At 32.5% G+C, this 16,948-nt stretch overlaps 1 protein-coding gene across 3 annotated transcripts; it reads left to right on the plus strand.

Annotated features, from left to right (window-relative positions):
- Positions 1–709: 709 nt before the first annotated feature.
- Positions 710–14,863, plus strand: LOC122505332 (DNA-binding protein RFX2). Of its 3 annotated transcripts, none has more exons than XM_043616847.1 (16): positions 710–977; positions 6,801–7,108; positions 7,203–7,395; positions 8,274–8,379; positions 8,437–8,536; positions 8,960–9,103; positions 10,198–10,353; positions 11,699–11,880; positions 11,969–12,439; positions 12,498–12,619; positions 12,697–12,794; positions 12,870–13,025; positions 13,156–13,358; positions 13,464–13,617; positions 13,706–13,757; positions 14,163–14,863. In XM_043616847.1, the coding sequence occupies exons 1-16, from the start codon at positions 968–970 to the stop codon at positions 14,195–14,197; spliced, it is 2,490 nt and encodes an 829-aa protein (XP_043472782.1). In that variant the 5' UTR covers positions 710–967; the 3' UTR covers positions 14,198–14,863. The 3 variants fall into 3 exon arrangements, with proteins under 3 accessions (XP_043472782.1, XP_043472783.1, XP_043472784.1); XM_043616848.1 differs by having other exon boundaries at positions 10,198–10,329; XM_043616849.1 differs by lacking the exon at positions 10,198–10,353.
- Positions 14,864–16,948: the final 2,085 nt, after the last annotated feature.

Below are 16,948 nucleotides of genomic sequence, written 5' to 3' on the forward strand. Positions count from 1 at the left end.
TGAAAAGGTTTTTACTTGAAAATTTATTTAAAAAAATGATTTTATCATAGAAATTCTTTTGAAAGTAATGTTAAAAAACATGTTTTATTTTAAAAGTTATCAAATTTTAATTCAAAATGTTTTAATTTTCCAAAGAAGTGTAAAAAGCCTAATGCTTTTGAAATGCTAGTACAGACGGTACAGACTGTTTGTTATGAATGTACATAACCTAGCGTAGTGTTGTCGTGCTTGTGATATTATTATTATATTCTAAATTTAATGATTTAATTATATTAAATAATAATGAACAGACAACACAACGCTAGGTTATGTACATTCATAACAAACAGTCTGTACCGTCTGTACTAGCATTTCAAAAACATTAGGCTTTTTACACTTCTTTGGAAAATTAAAACATTTTGAATTAAAATTTGATAACTTTTAAAATAAAACATGTTTTTTAACATAAATTTCAAAAGAATTTCTATGATAAAATCATTTTTTAAAATAAATTTTCAAGTAAAAACCTTTTCAACATTTACTTATTCAAAAATACCCGCCATGAAAGTACATTTTCCGACCGTGAAAATTCATCGAGCCGATTGCTTGACCAATCCACCGGAGGTATAGAAGCACCTTAAGGTTGTTTCTTTCACTCTCATGCATTTACGTTTTGACGCCGACATGGGACGGCACCTTTATTCTACAAATAGAAGCATTTTTGTCGCGCAAGCGCAGTTGCGTTTGGTGAGGGTACCTGGCAGCTCTGGTAGCAGTAGCAGACAACCGTCGGGCCGGTTCTTATCAACAAAATACCTTGGTGGATTTAAATTATCCATCCTGGCTGTTTCCCACTACACAATTCCGAATTTGTAGCATCAGGGACAGCCCTGATAAGTGTTGGGCAGGAGGTGGAGTTGAGCAGAGACCGCAGTTCTGCTTTCGTTGCTAACACCATTGGCTTTGAGTACAACAGTACTCGCCATTCATGAAGACAGGTGAGCCAAGCTAATATTAATTACGCTTTTCCTCCTTCTTCCAGGGCACTCGCTTTTCATTACATTTCTCGTTTTCCACCGTAGTCCTATGTTTTCCCTTGGCGTTCGCGTTTGTTGTCTTTCAAAGTTCGCCATTAGTTCATGTCATATATTTGTCGGCACTGTCACTCTATCTGACATTTGAGACTCACTTTTCGCCAGTGTGCCGGTGTATCGTGTATGCATTCTAGTTGTGATGCAACTGAATCTAGGTTCTTTAAAAGTAACTAGTGTATCATTTCACTCTAGAAAATAAATTCAAAGTTTGGGTAATTTTGCAGTTTTTCATTTTTTAAGATACTTTGATATTTCGGAAAAATATTTTTGCATGTTTGCGAATAACAAAATGCTTAATGATTTCGAAGAATTCATTTTTTTAATAAATTAATTAAAGTAGGTTTAAAATCGAAAAATTTCTCAAACGTTTTATTTAAGTTTCTTTATAAAATGTCTAAAAATGTGTATTATTTAACAATTTTTTTTCTTAAAAGACAATTACTCAGAAATTAATTGAATGTGAAGCCAAAATAAAATAAATCTTTTCATTATTCTTTTGTTTTCGTTTTTAAAACATTGCGGTCTTCAGTCTAATTTTTCTATAATATAGAAAACATTAATTAATTGAAAAGCGAAGGATATTTCATTTCAGCAGTGAAGCATATATAGATGAATTGATGATAATTAAATGTACCATGTTTGAAGTTCAAACTTTTAATATTTTTAAAAGGCACCTATATTAAAAATTATTTCCTGTTTTGGGGTTATTCATGAACTATGTAGGTAACCCCCTTTTTTGGAAATTAAAAATTTAAAAAAATATTTTCCATACTTTAAATAACTTGGTAAAATAAAATACAAATTTTTTTTTAATTCGCATTGTCCTGCAGATAAATTTATGATTTATTTAACAAAAACTATACTTTCAATAATAGGTATGTAATGAACAAATTTGAGAAGAAAATTTTGAAAAACTTTAATTTTTTTACTTGTTAAGTAAGCACAAAATTCAGTGTTTAAACAGCTGCTTTTGAATTGAAGTGACGAAGAATGTGAAGAATAGGTTAAATATATTCGTCGAAAGAAATTGACCTAAACAAAATATGTAAAAGGGCATTATTTTTTTATTTTTAATATATTTTTCACTATACATAATTTTTACAATATTTAAACTTTTAAAAACGTGTTTAGATATTTGAAGTAAATAATAAATTGTCCATTCGATTACTTTCGTTTAATTTAATCTTTAATCAAAAAAATCTGCTGAAATTTTTTTAAAGATTTCTTTAAAGTATTTTATAGAGTCCTTTAAAGCATACTTGTAGATTTTTTTTTCTCAACAACATTAATAAGTTGTTACCTATTTTTTTTAATTAAAAAAATATTCTATTTGATTATAATTGTTAAACAATTTGAATTACTAAAAAAATGCTTACTAATTTGAATTAGTGATTTGAAACAAAAAGTAATTCACTAATTCAAATTAGTAAACAGTTTTACTAATTTAAATTTAGAGAGTATGTAAGCAAATGTAATTTGTAGTGGATGGATTTTATAATTTAAAAAGTATTTTCTGTTTGCTTTAGTGATCCTTAAGAAAAATATTATAAAAATGTTAAAGGACCCCGCATGAAATGCCTTATTTTTGGCTTACCGTTAATTTTTTCTATATATTCAGAAATAATAGTTGAAACTGTTCAGATTTTAATGATATAATTTATTTAATCTCAAAATCATAATAGTTTTGCTAAAATTAGGGCTTGAAAATACTACTTTTTTCAAAAAATTAGGACTTATTATTGAAAAAGGGTTATTTTCAATCCCTGATTTTACCGAAATTTTACGGATTTTAAGATAAAAAAAATGATATCCTTCATCTGAACAGTTGTAACTATTATTTCTGAAAATATTGAAAAAATAAACGGTAAGCCAAAAATAATGCATTTTGTACATTTGAGTGGAAAGCCTAAAAAATTGCTTTCATTTTCTTTGAATCCAAATGCGTGAGAGCGGTATTTAGAAATAAAAAAACGAATGTGAAGAAAAAGGATATTGTTTGCAATCGGCAGCGAGTATAATGCCCAGCACGTGACAGTGCCCGGTAGGAAGGCCATAAATGTGGAAGGGTGGATTGCGCTTTGCAAGCAGATGAAAAAGAGGGTAGGTGGGTAGCCTGGCACCAGCCATGCATAACTGAGACCAGGTGCATGCTCGATATGCTTTTGCAATTTACATATTGCTTTCTATGTTACCTTTAGACGCTTAGTCTAGTTTCATTTAAAACTTTATTTTCAAAAGTTCAAGTTTCATTTATTTTTTTTCTTATTCCTAAAACAAGTTGTTCAATATTTCAGTAACAATTTGACGTTTTCTGGAATTGTTAAGTTTTACCATCGAGATGTACATGTGATTTTTTCGAACATTGTAAAATGTAAATTTAATTTTTCTTAAAGTCAAATTTAATTGAAACTTTTATTTTAACTTGTTCTACAATAAAAAGTTGTTGATATTTTTATTTTGCAGGAAATTTTCAGAAATTATAATGTAAACTATCCTCGTAGTTCAGTGTTCCACTAATGCTTGATAGTTTTCAAATGTCCGTTAAAAAACAGTATAGTGCTTTTGAATGTTTTTTATATAACGATTCAATGTGCCACTAACGTCATGTGGTTGTAACTGCACAGTAGGTTGCAATTTAAATTGTTGAGCCCTACCGTGACTTCAAAAAAGTGGCGTAAATTTTCAAATTTTTTCACTCATAGGCGCAAATTATAGGGTCTCTTGATAGTTAGTTTTCACCTTGTGGAAGAAAATTGGAAAGACCTTCTCAGACCGTATAATTAAAGGATTTTGGATGAGTCATCAATCTTAAACACACGAGTATATTCGTAGTTTTTTTTATGCATTTTCTCTTCAAAATGCAACGTTTAAGATTGTGGAAATTCAGTTTACTAAGACCTTACTTTACGTCTAAAAATAGGGAAGATTGGGAAATTTCCGATACATTTTGGAGTTAAATTAGAACATGATTATAATACCTACAAACTCAGGTGCAAAGTAAGGCTTTAATTTCTACTCGGAACGTTAACCTTTAGTCACTTGCATAAGACTTTTCACTTATGCATGTTAAACGCTGTTGCGCAGCCTTTTAAAGTAATTACTTTTTACTACACAATTAAAACATTGCTTATGTGTACTTCCCATGCTATGTTCTATCATCAATTGTTTTAAAAACTGAGTGATGTAGTATAAATTTCAAATTACTTGCAAAAATTGTAGAATCCATATCAGAAACAATGCGCAGACAAGATGCACAAACTTTTCGGTACATCTTTTCATAAAGTTTAACATTGATTTTTATAATTTATAATTCGCAAGTTTGTCATAGACTAATATAAGAAAATCAGGATTTGTTAAATTTATTAACAATAAATACAAATGTGATGCGCTGTTCTATATGAGATCTCAAATTGAGCCAAGACTCTTCAGAGCTTTTCGGATGAGTCAGAGCAGTTCTGATGAAAACTAATAATGATCGACTGAAGAGTAACACCCAGGTAGCAAATGCTCCTTTCTTTTGTTAGTCAAGTGTTATGAATTGCGTAAGAAAACATAACTTATATGTTATTTAAATATAATTTTCTTGTACAAATTATTTTATGATTTTTATATTCACAATAAGTAAAATTATTTTTAAATTGTGATGTCACAAATTCTAATACACACCCACCTGGAAATTAAATTGAATCAATAATTTGGAATACAGATTACTTCAAGATGCATATTATAAAGTGATTCTTATAAACGTTCAATTGAATTAAGATTCGTTAAAACAATTCTTTCAGGTGGAAAATGTTGAGAAAATGATTATGTTCCTCAACACTTTGATATAAGGGGTCGTAACAAATTGCAACTCGCTGCTTCGGACCGATTTTTGACCCCTTCCTTGCCTGTCCACATAGCACCTTATCTTTCTGTAAGCTTCCCCTGAGTATATTAGCGATATTCGTGAGGTTCGTTAGTAAACTCAAGGTGAGCTTTAGGCAATCATTTTATGCCCGCCTGAAAAAAGCTTATATTGTAGGATCACAAGTTTATTTCGGAGGCTCACTGTAAGCTTACTGTGATTCATTTTTTATTTAATATAAAATATTTTCTTGGCAAAATAACAAAATAAGAAAATATGTACAAGTTTAAGCGTTGTAAATAAAGAGACCCTTTTGTAGGAAATAATATTTCGCATAAGCCTAATGCGGTGTAATGCCAGGTGTATGCTTCTAGGAGATTTTAATACTTATTAGGACTCGGTTCGCATTAGAGCAGAGCGGAGGGCTAACAAAGTATGTAATGTATATTACCCTCTAATTGCTCTTGTGATCTGAACTTGTTTCGCGTTCCATCTTGAACCCCTGTTCGATGGCGCATTGGCGCGTGTTTCATTTCGTCCCCTTGTTACACTTGCGTTTGGTACCTGACTGGCTGTGCCACCCCACGCCATTCACATCGGCGGGGTATGCGCCGACACACAAAGTAAGGAAGAGCGCCCACAGTCACGCTCTCGCAGTCACTCGCAGTGACGTGTTTTTCCGAATGTTTGTTCCCTTTAATCTCGACTGCAACCCTGGCTGAGCTGAGCTGAGCTGAGACCATTGTCGGCATTGTCGACCATGTCTCTATCGTCGCCAGCGAGTAATGAAATATCTCAGCTGCGAGCCCGCGCCGAGTCCTTTCACGAGTCCGCCGCCCGTATCGAAGCCGTCAGCCGAGTAGGTTAGGTTGCTTGTTGTCAAATATTATTGATCCCCAGTGCAGGATCAAGAGCAGGGGTAAGGAAATATATTTTATCCGCCTGCTTGCAAATTATAGAATCTCACATGTCGATCCCTTTTCTAATTTCTTACACACGCACTTTCTCGCAAACCAATCAGGCTTGTTTTTTCCCAACTAATATTTCTCTCCTTTCGGAGTAATACACACAATTAACTTTTGAATATACAGATTTTATCTTGGGGTTAGCTTGGCCCCTTTTCTCTTGAAGCAACATTCATTTCCTCTTATGTTCGTCTGTAAAATTTCAATTTGCAAATTTTACGACAAATTTCTTTTAGAACCTTTCAAAAATCAGTACTTGCTGTTTTTAACGTTTATAGGATCTCGTCATTTATGAACTCTATTTTAAAAGTTGAAATTTACCTTGATTGAACAAATAAAGAAATGTCCAGATTGATTTGATTAGGTCAAATGATTAAACTTTGCAACGTTTGAAAATGGAAAAACAATTAATTGACTCACTCGAAGAAACATTATTTTCCTTTTTGATGAGCCTCATCTAAATATTTAAATGGTTAACAAGTTACTCAATGGTTGAGATTTTTAATTCAAGTCAAGTATGAAGACATACTTGTACTCCCTAAATCTGAATTAGCGACAAGTCGTTCACTAATTTTAATTAGTTTACTAATTTAGATTTAGAGAGAACAAATTTGTAGTCTGTAAGTTTTACAAACCTTTCTTCAAATTAGTTTCTAAATTATCTGATACATCACCCTGCAATATATGTAGTCAAAAGAAGAAATAAAAAATATTCATACCTTATGCATTTAAAATGGGAATATAATAATAATAAAATACTTGGAGATAAACGTCAAGAAAGTTAACTTGAAACGAAAAAGAAAATGATTCAGAAATATAAAATAAATAAAAATCTTGTATGGCATCTTCTCAGTAAGCAGTGATTTTTCCGAAATGACATCATTGGGTGTGATTAAAGTAGGAATGAAATTGCAGAACCATCCCTTCGCATTCGAGGTGGCAGAGGTGGTAGCGACACACCAGGACCTGACATAGGTGAGGGAGTGATTGCCATGACTACGACAGGAGCTCAGTACGCGCTGGCAGCATCCGCTGGGGCAGGTAATGGCGGAGGTGTCTCGGCGGCAGTGGGGGTGGACACCAAGCCCAACGTCGTCACTCTCACTACGACCTCCACTGGCAACAGCAGCACTTGCCAAGCGCAGCCCACGCGAGGCCAGCAAGTCATCACCGTCGTCACGAGTCCAGACCCGTCGAGCCCCAACAGTCTCCAACCCATTCAGGTTAGCTATCGCTGCGGAGATAAGGGCCATCTGCCTCTACGCACTGATAAAGCGCTCCATTTCGCTTCAAATTTTAATGTTTTTCGCACAACAGCTGCTGGTCCAGGACACGCTCGACTCCACGGCAGACTCTTCGAATGGTTCCTCGAGCACTCCAGCGCACGTGACGGCTCAAGTGGTGGTCAACACGGCGCACACTGGACAGCACACTCTCGTGGACCCTGACGTCACCTCCACTTCAGCGGGCACGATCGTTAGTGGCTCGCCGCACTACATCACTGTTACAGGTAACAACCATTGTCTCTGTCCTTAGCTCATTATCACATTGAGACTTGCCATCTTTATTCTTGTTGAAAAACTCACTTTTCACTTTGAAATGCTATCATATTCTATTAAATTATATTGTAGCTAATGAAAGCTTCAAAAATGTGAGTTTCCTTTTTTCACAATGTGAGAAAGACAAGGAAGAACTAAAAGTATTTCTCTTCCTGCGATTCTTAGGGTCGATTTCACCAACACCGACCAATCATGAGCGGTTAAATTGACTTTAAGTCTAATCATGTCTCTAAAAGGACGCATATTATGGTGTAATTCTGATAAAAAATATTGTGTCACACTTTGGACACGTTCGATTTTGAAGGACTGGCCTTTATCTCAACCCCAACGCGATGCTCAGGGTCCTTGTGTTATAAACACATATCTATTTTCAAATCTATTTTCAAATTTTAAAAAACTCGAAAAAAAATATATAGGGAAAATTTATTATTAAGAGAAATTTTTCTACAATACTGGAATATTTTCAAAGAAATTTTAATATAGTACGTTGTTTAGTTTATTTTATATAAGTAACCAAAATCAAATTTTGTTGCTCCACTTTTAGTCTATAAAAAAATTCAAAATCTGGCATCAAATTCGCAATCAATTTATACCAAATTTTTGTCAAAGCTTTTTGAGATTTTGACCAAACTCCCATTTTTTAAAATGCTTAAAAAATATTTGTAATTAAATATTATAATATTATTAAAAACTCTAAATGAAGTCAAACAGTTGGAAAAATTCACTTTCAAATAAGATTTGTCTCGGTAAACCTGTTAAGAAAGAAGTGTTTACTGCAAAACCGTTTTCAGTTTTATAAGCAAAATTCACCAAAGTTCATCTGTTCTAGTGGCTGGAGGTCCCGAAGCAGTGGGGTCCGACTCAGTCTCTCACCCAACCTATGTACAATATGTCGAAGAAGATGGATCCGCGTATATTCCGGCTAATGGACAGATGTGAGTACTTTCTGTTCTTTTCCTGCATTCTGTTACTAACATAGAATATTTCTTCAGGACATATCCTGTGTACGCCGTGGGCGAGGCAGGCACAATGTACACACCATCCTCCAGTCAGTATTTCACGTCCACTACGACGCCAGTCACTTACGCTCAGGTATGTCGCAAAAGATAAACTGTTTATGATTTTACTTTCAAGTTACGAGTACTTCCTTCAAATTTATATTAGGTACTCTAATTTAATAAAATCCAAGTAATTTTCTTCAAAACATTTACATATTACAATAATCAACATTTGAATAAGGTAAAGAATCCATTGCTTTGTCATTATGCATTTACGATTTGTGTAAATAAACGTTCGGATAAATGAAGAGTGATTGAAATGGAAAATTTAAAATTCGGCCACTCGCTATTCTGTTAAATTTGATGAAATTTCACTCGTACTGGAAGCACGAAGGTAAACAAATTGGCCTAGCTTTAGTTTCTTTGCCACTTTCTCAACTGCCTGTTAGCCACAACTGTATTTTTCTAAAGCCGTCTTTTTATCAATTTTCAAGTTGCATTTCTGACTAATTTCCAGGTTCAGGGTTCAAACACAGGGCAGCTATTGTCACAAGGGAACGGCGCTTATCTTATACAGCAGAGTGTCGTGGATGGAGATGCCGCGACTCACGCGCTCATTTCTGCCGCGGCGGCTCGTTCCAGCCCACAAACCGACAGCGCGGTTAGTTAACGATTTCAAATTTATAGAGAATCATTTTTCAAGCTGATTGAATCCAAATAATAATATGTTACATTCCAAAAACTAAACATTTACTAACATTTACTAATTTTTTAACAAGGGATGCCAACTATCTGCTTTAATGAAACTAAATCCTGCTCTCAAAAGTTGCTTTCTGATTCAGAAGTTGAGGGATCAAAACCTAAAATATTTTATTTCTTCCATTTAAAAGAGTTGATTAGCAAATTTTGTTTTGAATAATATTATGATATTTAAGGATTAATTTATTACAAATCTTTCTTATTTGACTTGTTTGATTGAAAACGTTACTGGATTGATTGATTAAATGAAAAAAATTCATGAAATTTTCTTTAAAATGTATTGAAGCAATATTAATCTGATTTTTACAAATTTTAAAATTCGATCAAGTTTTGGCCTCTTAATTCTGATCTTTTATTAAACATATCTGCTTTAATACATTTTCTGCAAATTCTTTTAAAATTATTTTTTCTTGTCACATTACATTTGACAAGTTTCAAGCAATTTTTAATTTCAAGTTTTCTGCATTGTTGAAATAATAATTGTAAAATTTTCAACATTCTAACGATAGTTAATACTTTTTTTTCATAGTTATTAATTATTTCGAGAGTCAATTTTTGTCCTAAATGGATTAGTAAAAAGTATCCCTTAATTTTGTTAGTTCTACAAAAATAAATACGATAAATATCGTAAAGTTATTCTATTTTTAATTGTAAAAAACTTTTATTCCGTTGCTTAACTAAATGTTTCTAATCATTTAATTGTAAGTGGATTTAAAAGTATTTAAAGATATTAAATTTTTACTTTGAAAGGGATTTTGAAATATATAGCTGTATTTACTAAGAAACGTTGAAGACTTTATAATAAATTACAAAAAGTGTAGTATTTAGAGTGAATAGTTTTGAAAATTGTAGAGTAGACTCAATTGCTATTGAGTCGTTTGTCTTGAAACGAAATGAAAGTTTTTGATTTTTTAAGATTGTTTAATTGTTGGCGTAATTGCACGTGAAAAGCGTGGGAATTAACGTAGACATAGAGTAAAATGGGCTGTTTAATAGGAGGCAGTGGTTAGCGGTGGTGGAGGGGCATACTTGATCAGCGGCAATACAGGGGGCGCGACAGTCAGCGTGGAAGAGGCCGCCGCCGCCGCCGCGAATATGACACACGCTACTAGAGTCTCCCAGGCCACCGTAAGCCATATCGACTCCCCATTTGTTAGCTACTTTCTTATACTAATATGTGTTATTGTCTGCATGCTCACAAGTCACACCTCGCTATGCACATTAGTTTGCAATGTGGCGCACTCTCAAGAAAGGCAACCGAGCAGACTTTATGTGATAAAAGATTCGACAATAAGAAACCATAGTATTTTCTAACTAACTAATGATGACTTGAACATTGACTGATAGTGCAAAGTTGATTGCTTCTTCATTTTCTTAATCCTTACTCCTGTTGAAGTAATCGTTCACTGCGACGTACCTTTCTTTAGAGTAAAAACTATTGGTGAAATTTTTTTCAAACCTACTTACTGAGTGTTGCTGCTCAAAAAGCTGCCTCTCTCATCTTTAGTACAATCAAGAAATAAGAAATACTAACCATTTGTCACACAAACCGACCTTTTCTCTATGGAAACAAAGACAAGATTCGTTTCTGTATAAATATTTTACTCTTCTTATTCATTATACAGACAAATGTTAGTCTTTTTTACTTCTTCCAGAATAACACTTTTTTAATTTCTCAAGACTCGGTCACGTATCTTGGAGAAGAAAACTTCTAATTCAATCTTTTTTCTTTTATATTCATACAACTTTTTAAACTTTTATGGCTTTTCTTTTCTATAATATTTATCAGTGTCTAGACTTTGGAAACACTCAGTATATATATATATATATATATATTTATAATCATTTGCTTTCTTATTTTTATCAGCAAAATATTTGGTTCAAAGATATTACTGACTTGTAAATTGAAAAATTATTTTAATTTTACTACGTTAATTTTCAAATAGACGCAAATGATTTTTAAATTTAAATTTAATTTTTTATCTACTTATAAAGCAGTTGTCAATTCATTATTTAATTATAAAGTCTGTTCAATCTACCGCAAAAGTTTTTTCTGCGGCAGACCAAAAATGTATTTTAATGAGCTAACCACAAATCTAGAGATAATTTTGCTCCAACAGGCCGGGATTTTTTAAATTTTTAATTGATTAAATTAACTTTTGTTATTATTATTTTTTTATTATATCCTTAAGAAACACACATTGATAGAATAAATTTCTTGGTGCAAATGCAAATGACAGTACATACCTAATCTGCTACACGATAAACTCCTATTTATTAAGTTTCATAAAATTATAATTATTACAATAATTGTAAATTTTATACTGAAAGCTTACGCGATTTTGTTTTCATCTTCTATTAATTTAAATTTGATGAAAGTTGAAATTGTTTTTCAATAATTTCAGTTAATGAAAATTTTAAATTAATAGAAGATAAAAACAAAATCGCGTAAGATGTAGAATGGATTTTCGTTAATGATTTCCTGTTATGTCCATAGGTGCAATGGTTGTTAGAAAATTACGAAACTTCAGACGGTGTCTCTCTTCCAAGATCAACGCTTTACAATCATTACCTTCGCCATTGCTCGGATAATAAATTAGATCCTGTAAATGCAGCGAGCTTTGGAAAATTAATTCGATCAGTATTTTTAGGTTTAAGGACACGACGTTTGGGAACGCGGTGAGTCACTTTTTAAATGATAAATTACAGATTTAGGGGATAATTATAAATAACAGGGGGAGCTAACAAACACCTTTTGGAACTCTAGCGGAAACTCCAAGTACCACTATTACGGCATTCGAGTGAAGCCCAATTCGCCACTGATCCTGTTGAATGAAGACGGAACTTCTCGGCAGCAAGCAACTTCAAACTCCCAGGCGAAGAGATTCAAGTTTGTGAATCAGAAGCAAGACCCAACGTACGACGCCAATACACACTCCAATACGAATATTTCTTCTCACAATTCTCCGCCCCAGTATCAGCAGTACCTCGGAGAAGGGGGCAATGCGATCCCAGAGTTTCCGGAAATCATAGTAGGTCACGGGTCGTCTCTACCCGAAGATTGCACTCTGGAGGACATCGACACATTCCGCAGTATTTACAGAGAGCACTGTGAGGCCTTTCTGGACGCCGTTCTCAACTTTGAATTCGCCACAATCGAGAGTTTGTGGAGGGAGTTCTGGCGCAGTCAGGACAATAACAATGGCGATGAGTGTGAAGAAGAAAAGTATTTGTCAAAGTAAGACGAAAAAGCTACTTGAACTTTCTTACATATCCTAATGCAACCAAATTTTCAGGACTAAGCTCTACCAGATGTGCAAGTGTTCCGAAGTACAAGATTTCATCAGACAAGTGGATTACAACTTTTACCAAAACCTAGTTGAAGTTCTCATGCCCGATGTTTTGCGACCTATTCCCAGTAAGTTTATAGAAAGCCAATAAATTATTCAATAAATGAATAAGAGAATTCATGCTGAATTCATGTACTGTTAACAGGTTCATTAACTCAATCCATAAGAAACTTTGCCAAAGGTCTCGAATCGTGGTTGACGTCAGCAATGAATGATTGTCCTCAAGAGATGATGCACATAAAGGTCAGTACGGAATAATGTAAAAATCACAAATAAGCCTTTTTCGGTTGTCTAACGATCATGTTTTATCATTTACAGTTGACTGCTGTGTCTGCGTTTGCGCAAACACTGAGGCGATACACTTCTTTGAATCATCTAGCCCAAGCTGCAAGAGCTGTTCTTCAGAATACTAGTCAAATTAATCAAATGTTAACAGATTTAAATCGAGTAGATTTCCACAATGTTCAAGAGCAGGTGAGTTTATTATTTGGAACCCAACCCCGAAAAGAATCAGAAGTGCTACTCTTTTAGCGGCCCAAATGATTTTCGGTGTAGATTAATTTGTTCCTTAGCTGAGAAGTTCTTAACGCTGTTTTAATTGTAGGCTTCGTGGGTGTGCCAGTGTGACTACACAGTTGTTCAACGTTTAGAAACTGATTTTAAAGTAACACTTCAACAGCAAAACTCGTTGGAACAGTGGGCGGTATGGTTGAAGGGAGTGGTCACTCAAGTTCTCAAACCTTACGAGGGAAAACCAACTTTTGCTAAAGCTGCCCGTCAATTTCTCCTCAAGTGGTCATTTTACAGGTAAGACCTACAAAGTTTTTACCTACAAAGTTGTAACATTCCAACTGATGAAAAATAAAATCATTTTCGTCAGTTGATTGATTCTATGCAATTCTATTTTTCAAGTTCAATGGTTATACGTGATCTCACATTAAGAAGCGCTGCCAGTTTCGGGTCTTTTCACCTTATTCGCTTGCTGTATGATGAGTACATGTTTTTCCTAATTGAACATCAGGTTGCTGTGGCTACAGGAACAACTCCCATTGCCGTCATGGGTGACGTGAGTACTTTTTGGCAAATACTTGTGATAAAAATTTAATCGGACCTATCTCAATTTCTAATGACTAATATAAACATTTTTACTTCAGAAAAATCAAGGTCCACCTGTTTTCTATACTTTTGGGACGGCTCCAAATGGAGGTACTTTTATTCATAATTAAATTATATATAAATACTCTATTGCTTACTCAAATGATTGATATTGACAAAGATAAACCTTTTTCTAATTAAAAAATTCAATTAGAAATTGTAATAGTCCAAGATCCCCCCGCCGCATAATTTCTACACTTATAAGTTTTATGAATTAAATTTACCGTAAATAAAACAACTTTTCAATCTGCTGAATTAGAGGTTGAATTCCTCATCAAACATGTGAACAGAGAAATTAAACAATGTTTGTCAATAATTGTCAAATGATCATTAAAATGGACCTTAAAAGGTCAAGCATCCAATAGACTTTAAAAACCAAATGATTTTTACGAACACACACATAATGCCATAATAAAAAGTTTGCTTATTTGCTTACCGTATTTAAATATTTTGCAGAGTCAAGTCCATCTAAGCGCATGAAGATGAGCTAACTGCACTGCGGAATAGTCAGAAGTTGTTAGAAGTGAAGGAGCTCACAAAAATCGAACAGGCCTACTATACTTATACATACATATGCTAGTCTAGTAAGTTAATATTTTATATAAAAGTGGATAATTTATTGTAACTCTATGAGGGTTACATACAATAACAGCCTATTTAAAATAGGCTCTTTCGGTCAAGTTTAAGAAAAAGAATTGAAAATTCTTTCCTCATTTTTTAACGATCGAATGTTATATACGAGGACAAATGATTTTGCAATAGATCCAATCAAGTTGTTCATTAGCGTATGAAGTGAACCACAAATTAAATTTATGTACATACACGGGACCATGTCCAACACACACTCTACTCTTTATACATAACATATGCAACTATTCTCAGTTTCTAGAGTTCTTCACCAATTACATACCTTTTTTCACGTTTCACAACCATTTCGTGTTTTTACTTTTCTAATAAACATGAGTTCACCTTGTAAAAAGTATTCTTTAAAGCGTTAAAGGTTGCAAAGTGATTGAAAAATAAAACGAGAGTAATGTGAATTTTCACGTAATGTAAAAGTGTACTTGTCTTGTTTCGAAGAGGACGTAATTATCTGAGCTTATTTTTGTAAGTGAAAAGTAATGCAGAAAGATATATAGATTCGTTTTTATAAATTATTATAGGTCAAATTTATTATTCTCCATTCTAAACCCAACTATTTTCTTAATTCAACTTCTCTTATTTATTTAAACACTTAACATTTCATTTCATGTTTTGTTTTGTTTTGTTTGTGAAGTGAATAATTATTTACCACTAAAAACATTCTTTTATTCCTTGCAATTTACTCAAAGGCATTTAGAATTTACAAAAAGTTAACTCCTTTTCTTAATTTATGTGTAAAATATATTTTACAAATTTCAATGTATTTTGAGTTCCAATTTATTATTACACTGCGTTTCTGAAATATAAAAATTCCCCAAACATTTACAACATTTGAATCGCGAATTAACATGTTTCATAATTTCACTACAGGCAAATGCTTTATGACAAATTTTGCATTATAATCAATTATTATAATAGAATTTTTGTACGTCGCAAATTTAATCTCAGGACTAAATTATTTTATAAATTTCTTCAAGTTTAGATATCTTATCTATAACAGAACTCAGCTCTGTTAGTAAAACTTTTAATAAAATATATATTGTCGGATAAACGAAAATTATATATTACCAAATAATTCTGTAAAAATTATTTTCTCTTGATAACAGTTTGTTTTATTGAAAATTATGACAAGTTAAATTTCTATTTTATAAACTTGTAAATTTTTTCCATTTTTTTTATTAATTTCTGAATAATTAGGTATTTTTACTGTACTTGCAGTTGACTTGACTGCTAATGGAAAAGACAGAAAAAACATGTCTTGTCTTTCTAACAATAATTGAAAGAATATTCTACTTTCTTATCGAAAATGACAGCTATTATATAGTTATTGACGGTATTTTCATTTGGATTAGCTGAAAATTGCACGCCTATAATTTCTTTGATGTATTTACTCTGTATAAAAGATGACGTTTTATAATGCTTAGTCTAAGTTTATATAATTGATTAATAACTATACTTTAATATCGACCTTATAGGATTTAGTAATTAATCATAAGACTCTAATTTTCTTTCGAGTAATATTATACATGGTAAAGTTGAACCTTGATTTATCGAAACTTGTTCAAAGTAGGGATAAGTAAGTAAAATCTTTCTGTTTTATTTACATTGAATGATTGAAAAACCTTCCATTCGTTAAAATTTTGTTTACCTCAATTCTGAAAGAGTTTCTCTGCAAGTTTGATTAATCAGGGTTCCACTGCTTAATTAGGTGATAATATTTTATTATAAAAATACGAATTCGCGCTTTATAAAAAAACTTATTGAATTAGAACTATTTATACTGAAATGAATTCTATTTATCGAATGATTAAACTTTTTTTAATTAACCAAAGACGTATTTTGTAAGAATCTCTTGTGATTCGCCATTGAAGAATGAATCAATGACTGCAGAAGTAACGCACCAATAAGTAACTCGTATGGATTTTAGTTTTACGACAAATAGAAGGCAAGCTCTTTATTTAGTTCTGTAACAATTGTTCTGCAAATTAGTATAAATGTTTTCTGTGGTGATTTGTTTACATTGAATTGTGCAACTGATAATAAATAAGATTCTAGCTCTATTCCGAATGGTAGTCCACACTGAATTTAAACTAAAGAGAAGCTCTTCATGATTCCGTTCTGAATGGTTCTAAATGTCTTTATCCCATAAAATTATTATGTTCCTCATGTTGTAGAGCCCTGTTTCCTTAAATAAATATCCGTCAAAGTGAAAGGCAGATTTTCAAACTAATGGTAGCGCATTCTCAATGCAAGTAAACAAAGGTTATTTTCTTCTTTTAAATGAAAATACTTAACGTTTCTTTGAAACTTTAATTTAGAAAATAATTATAAAATAAATTATACGACACAACAGTATTTGTATTTCTGAGATTTCGTATGGTAGTTTTTGTAGGTTTCGTACAATGAACTTTTATGAATTTGAGTAATGGAAAAAATTAATTTTATTTCTTTATTTTAAGGAATGGACGATTTCGACCATTGTCAGTTCAGTTTAGTTCTCAATAGTGAAAAACATAAGAATAATCATACACAATCCCAGGAATTAAATAATTTGTTGTAAGGTGCTATAAGTGAAATAAACCTGGAAATTACTTTTCAAG

The sequence above is a fragment of the Leptopilina heterotoma genome, unplaced genomic scaffold (genome assembly GCF_015476425.1).
Source record: "Leptopilina heterotoma isolate Lh14 unplaced genomic scaffold, ASM1547642v1 Lhet_353, whole genome shotgun sequence".
NCBI classification, from domain to species: Eukaryota; Metazoa; Arthropoda; class Insecta; order Hymenoptera; family Figitidae; genus Leptopilina; species Leptopilina heterotoma.

Bases quoted from the DNA above. Each gene is read 5' to 3' on its own strand.
- LOC122505332 (XM_043616847.1), top strand. The intron at 7,109-7,202 runs GTTAGCTATCGC...TTCGCACAACAG, and splicing joins ACAGTCTCCAACCCATTCAG to CTGCTGGTCCAGGACACGCT. The intron at 12,795-12,869 runs GTCAGTACGGAA...TATCATTTACAG, and splicing joins AAGAGATGATGCACATAAAG to TTGACTGCTGTGTCTGCGTT.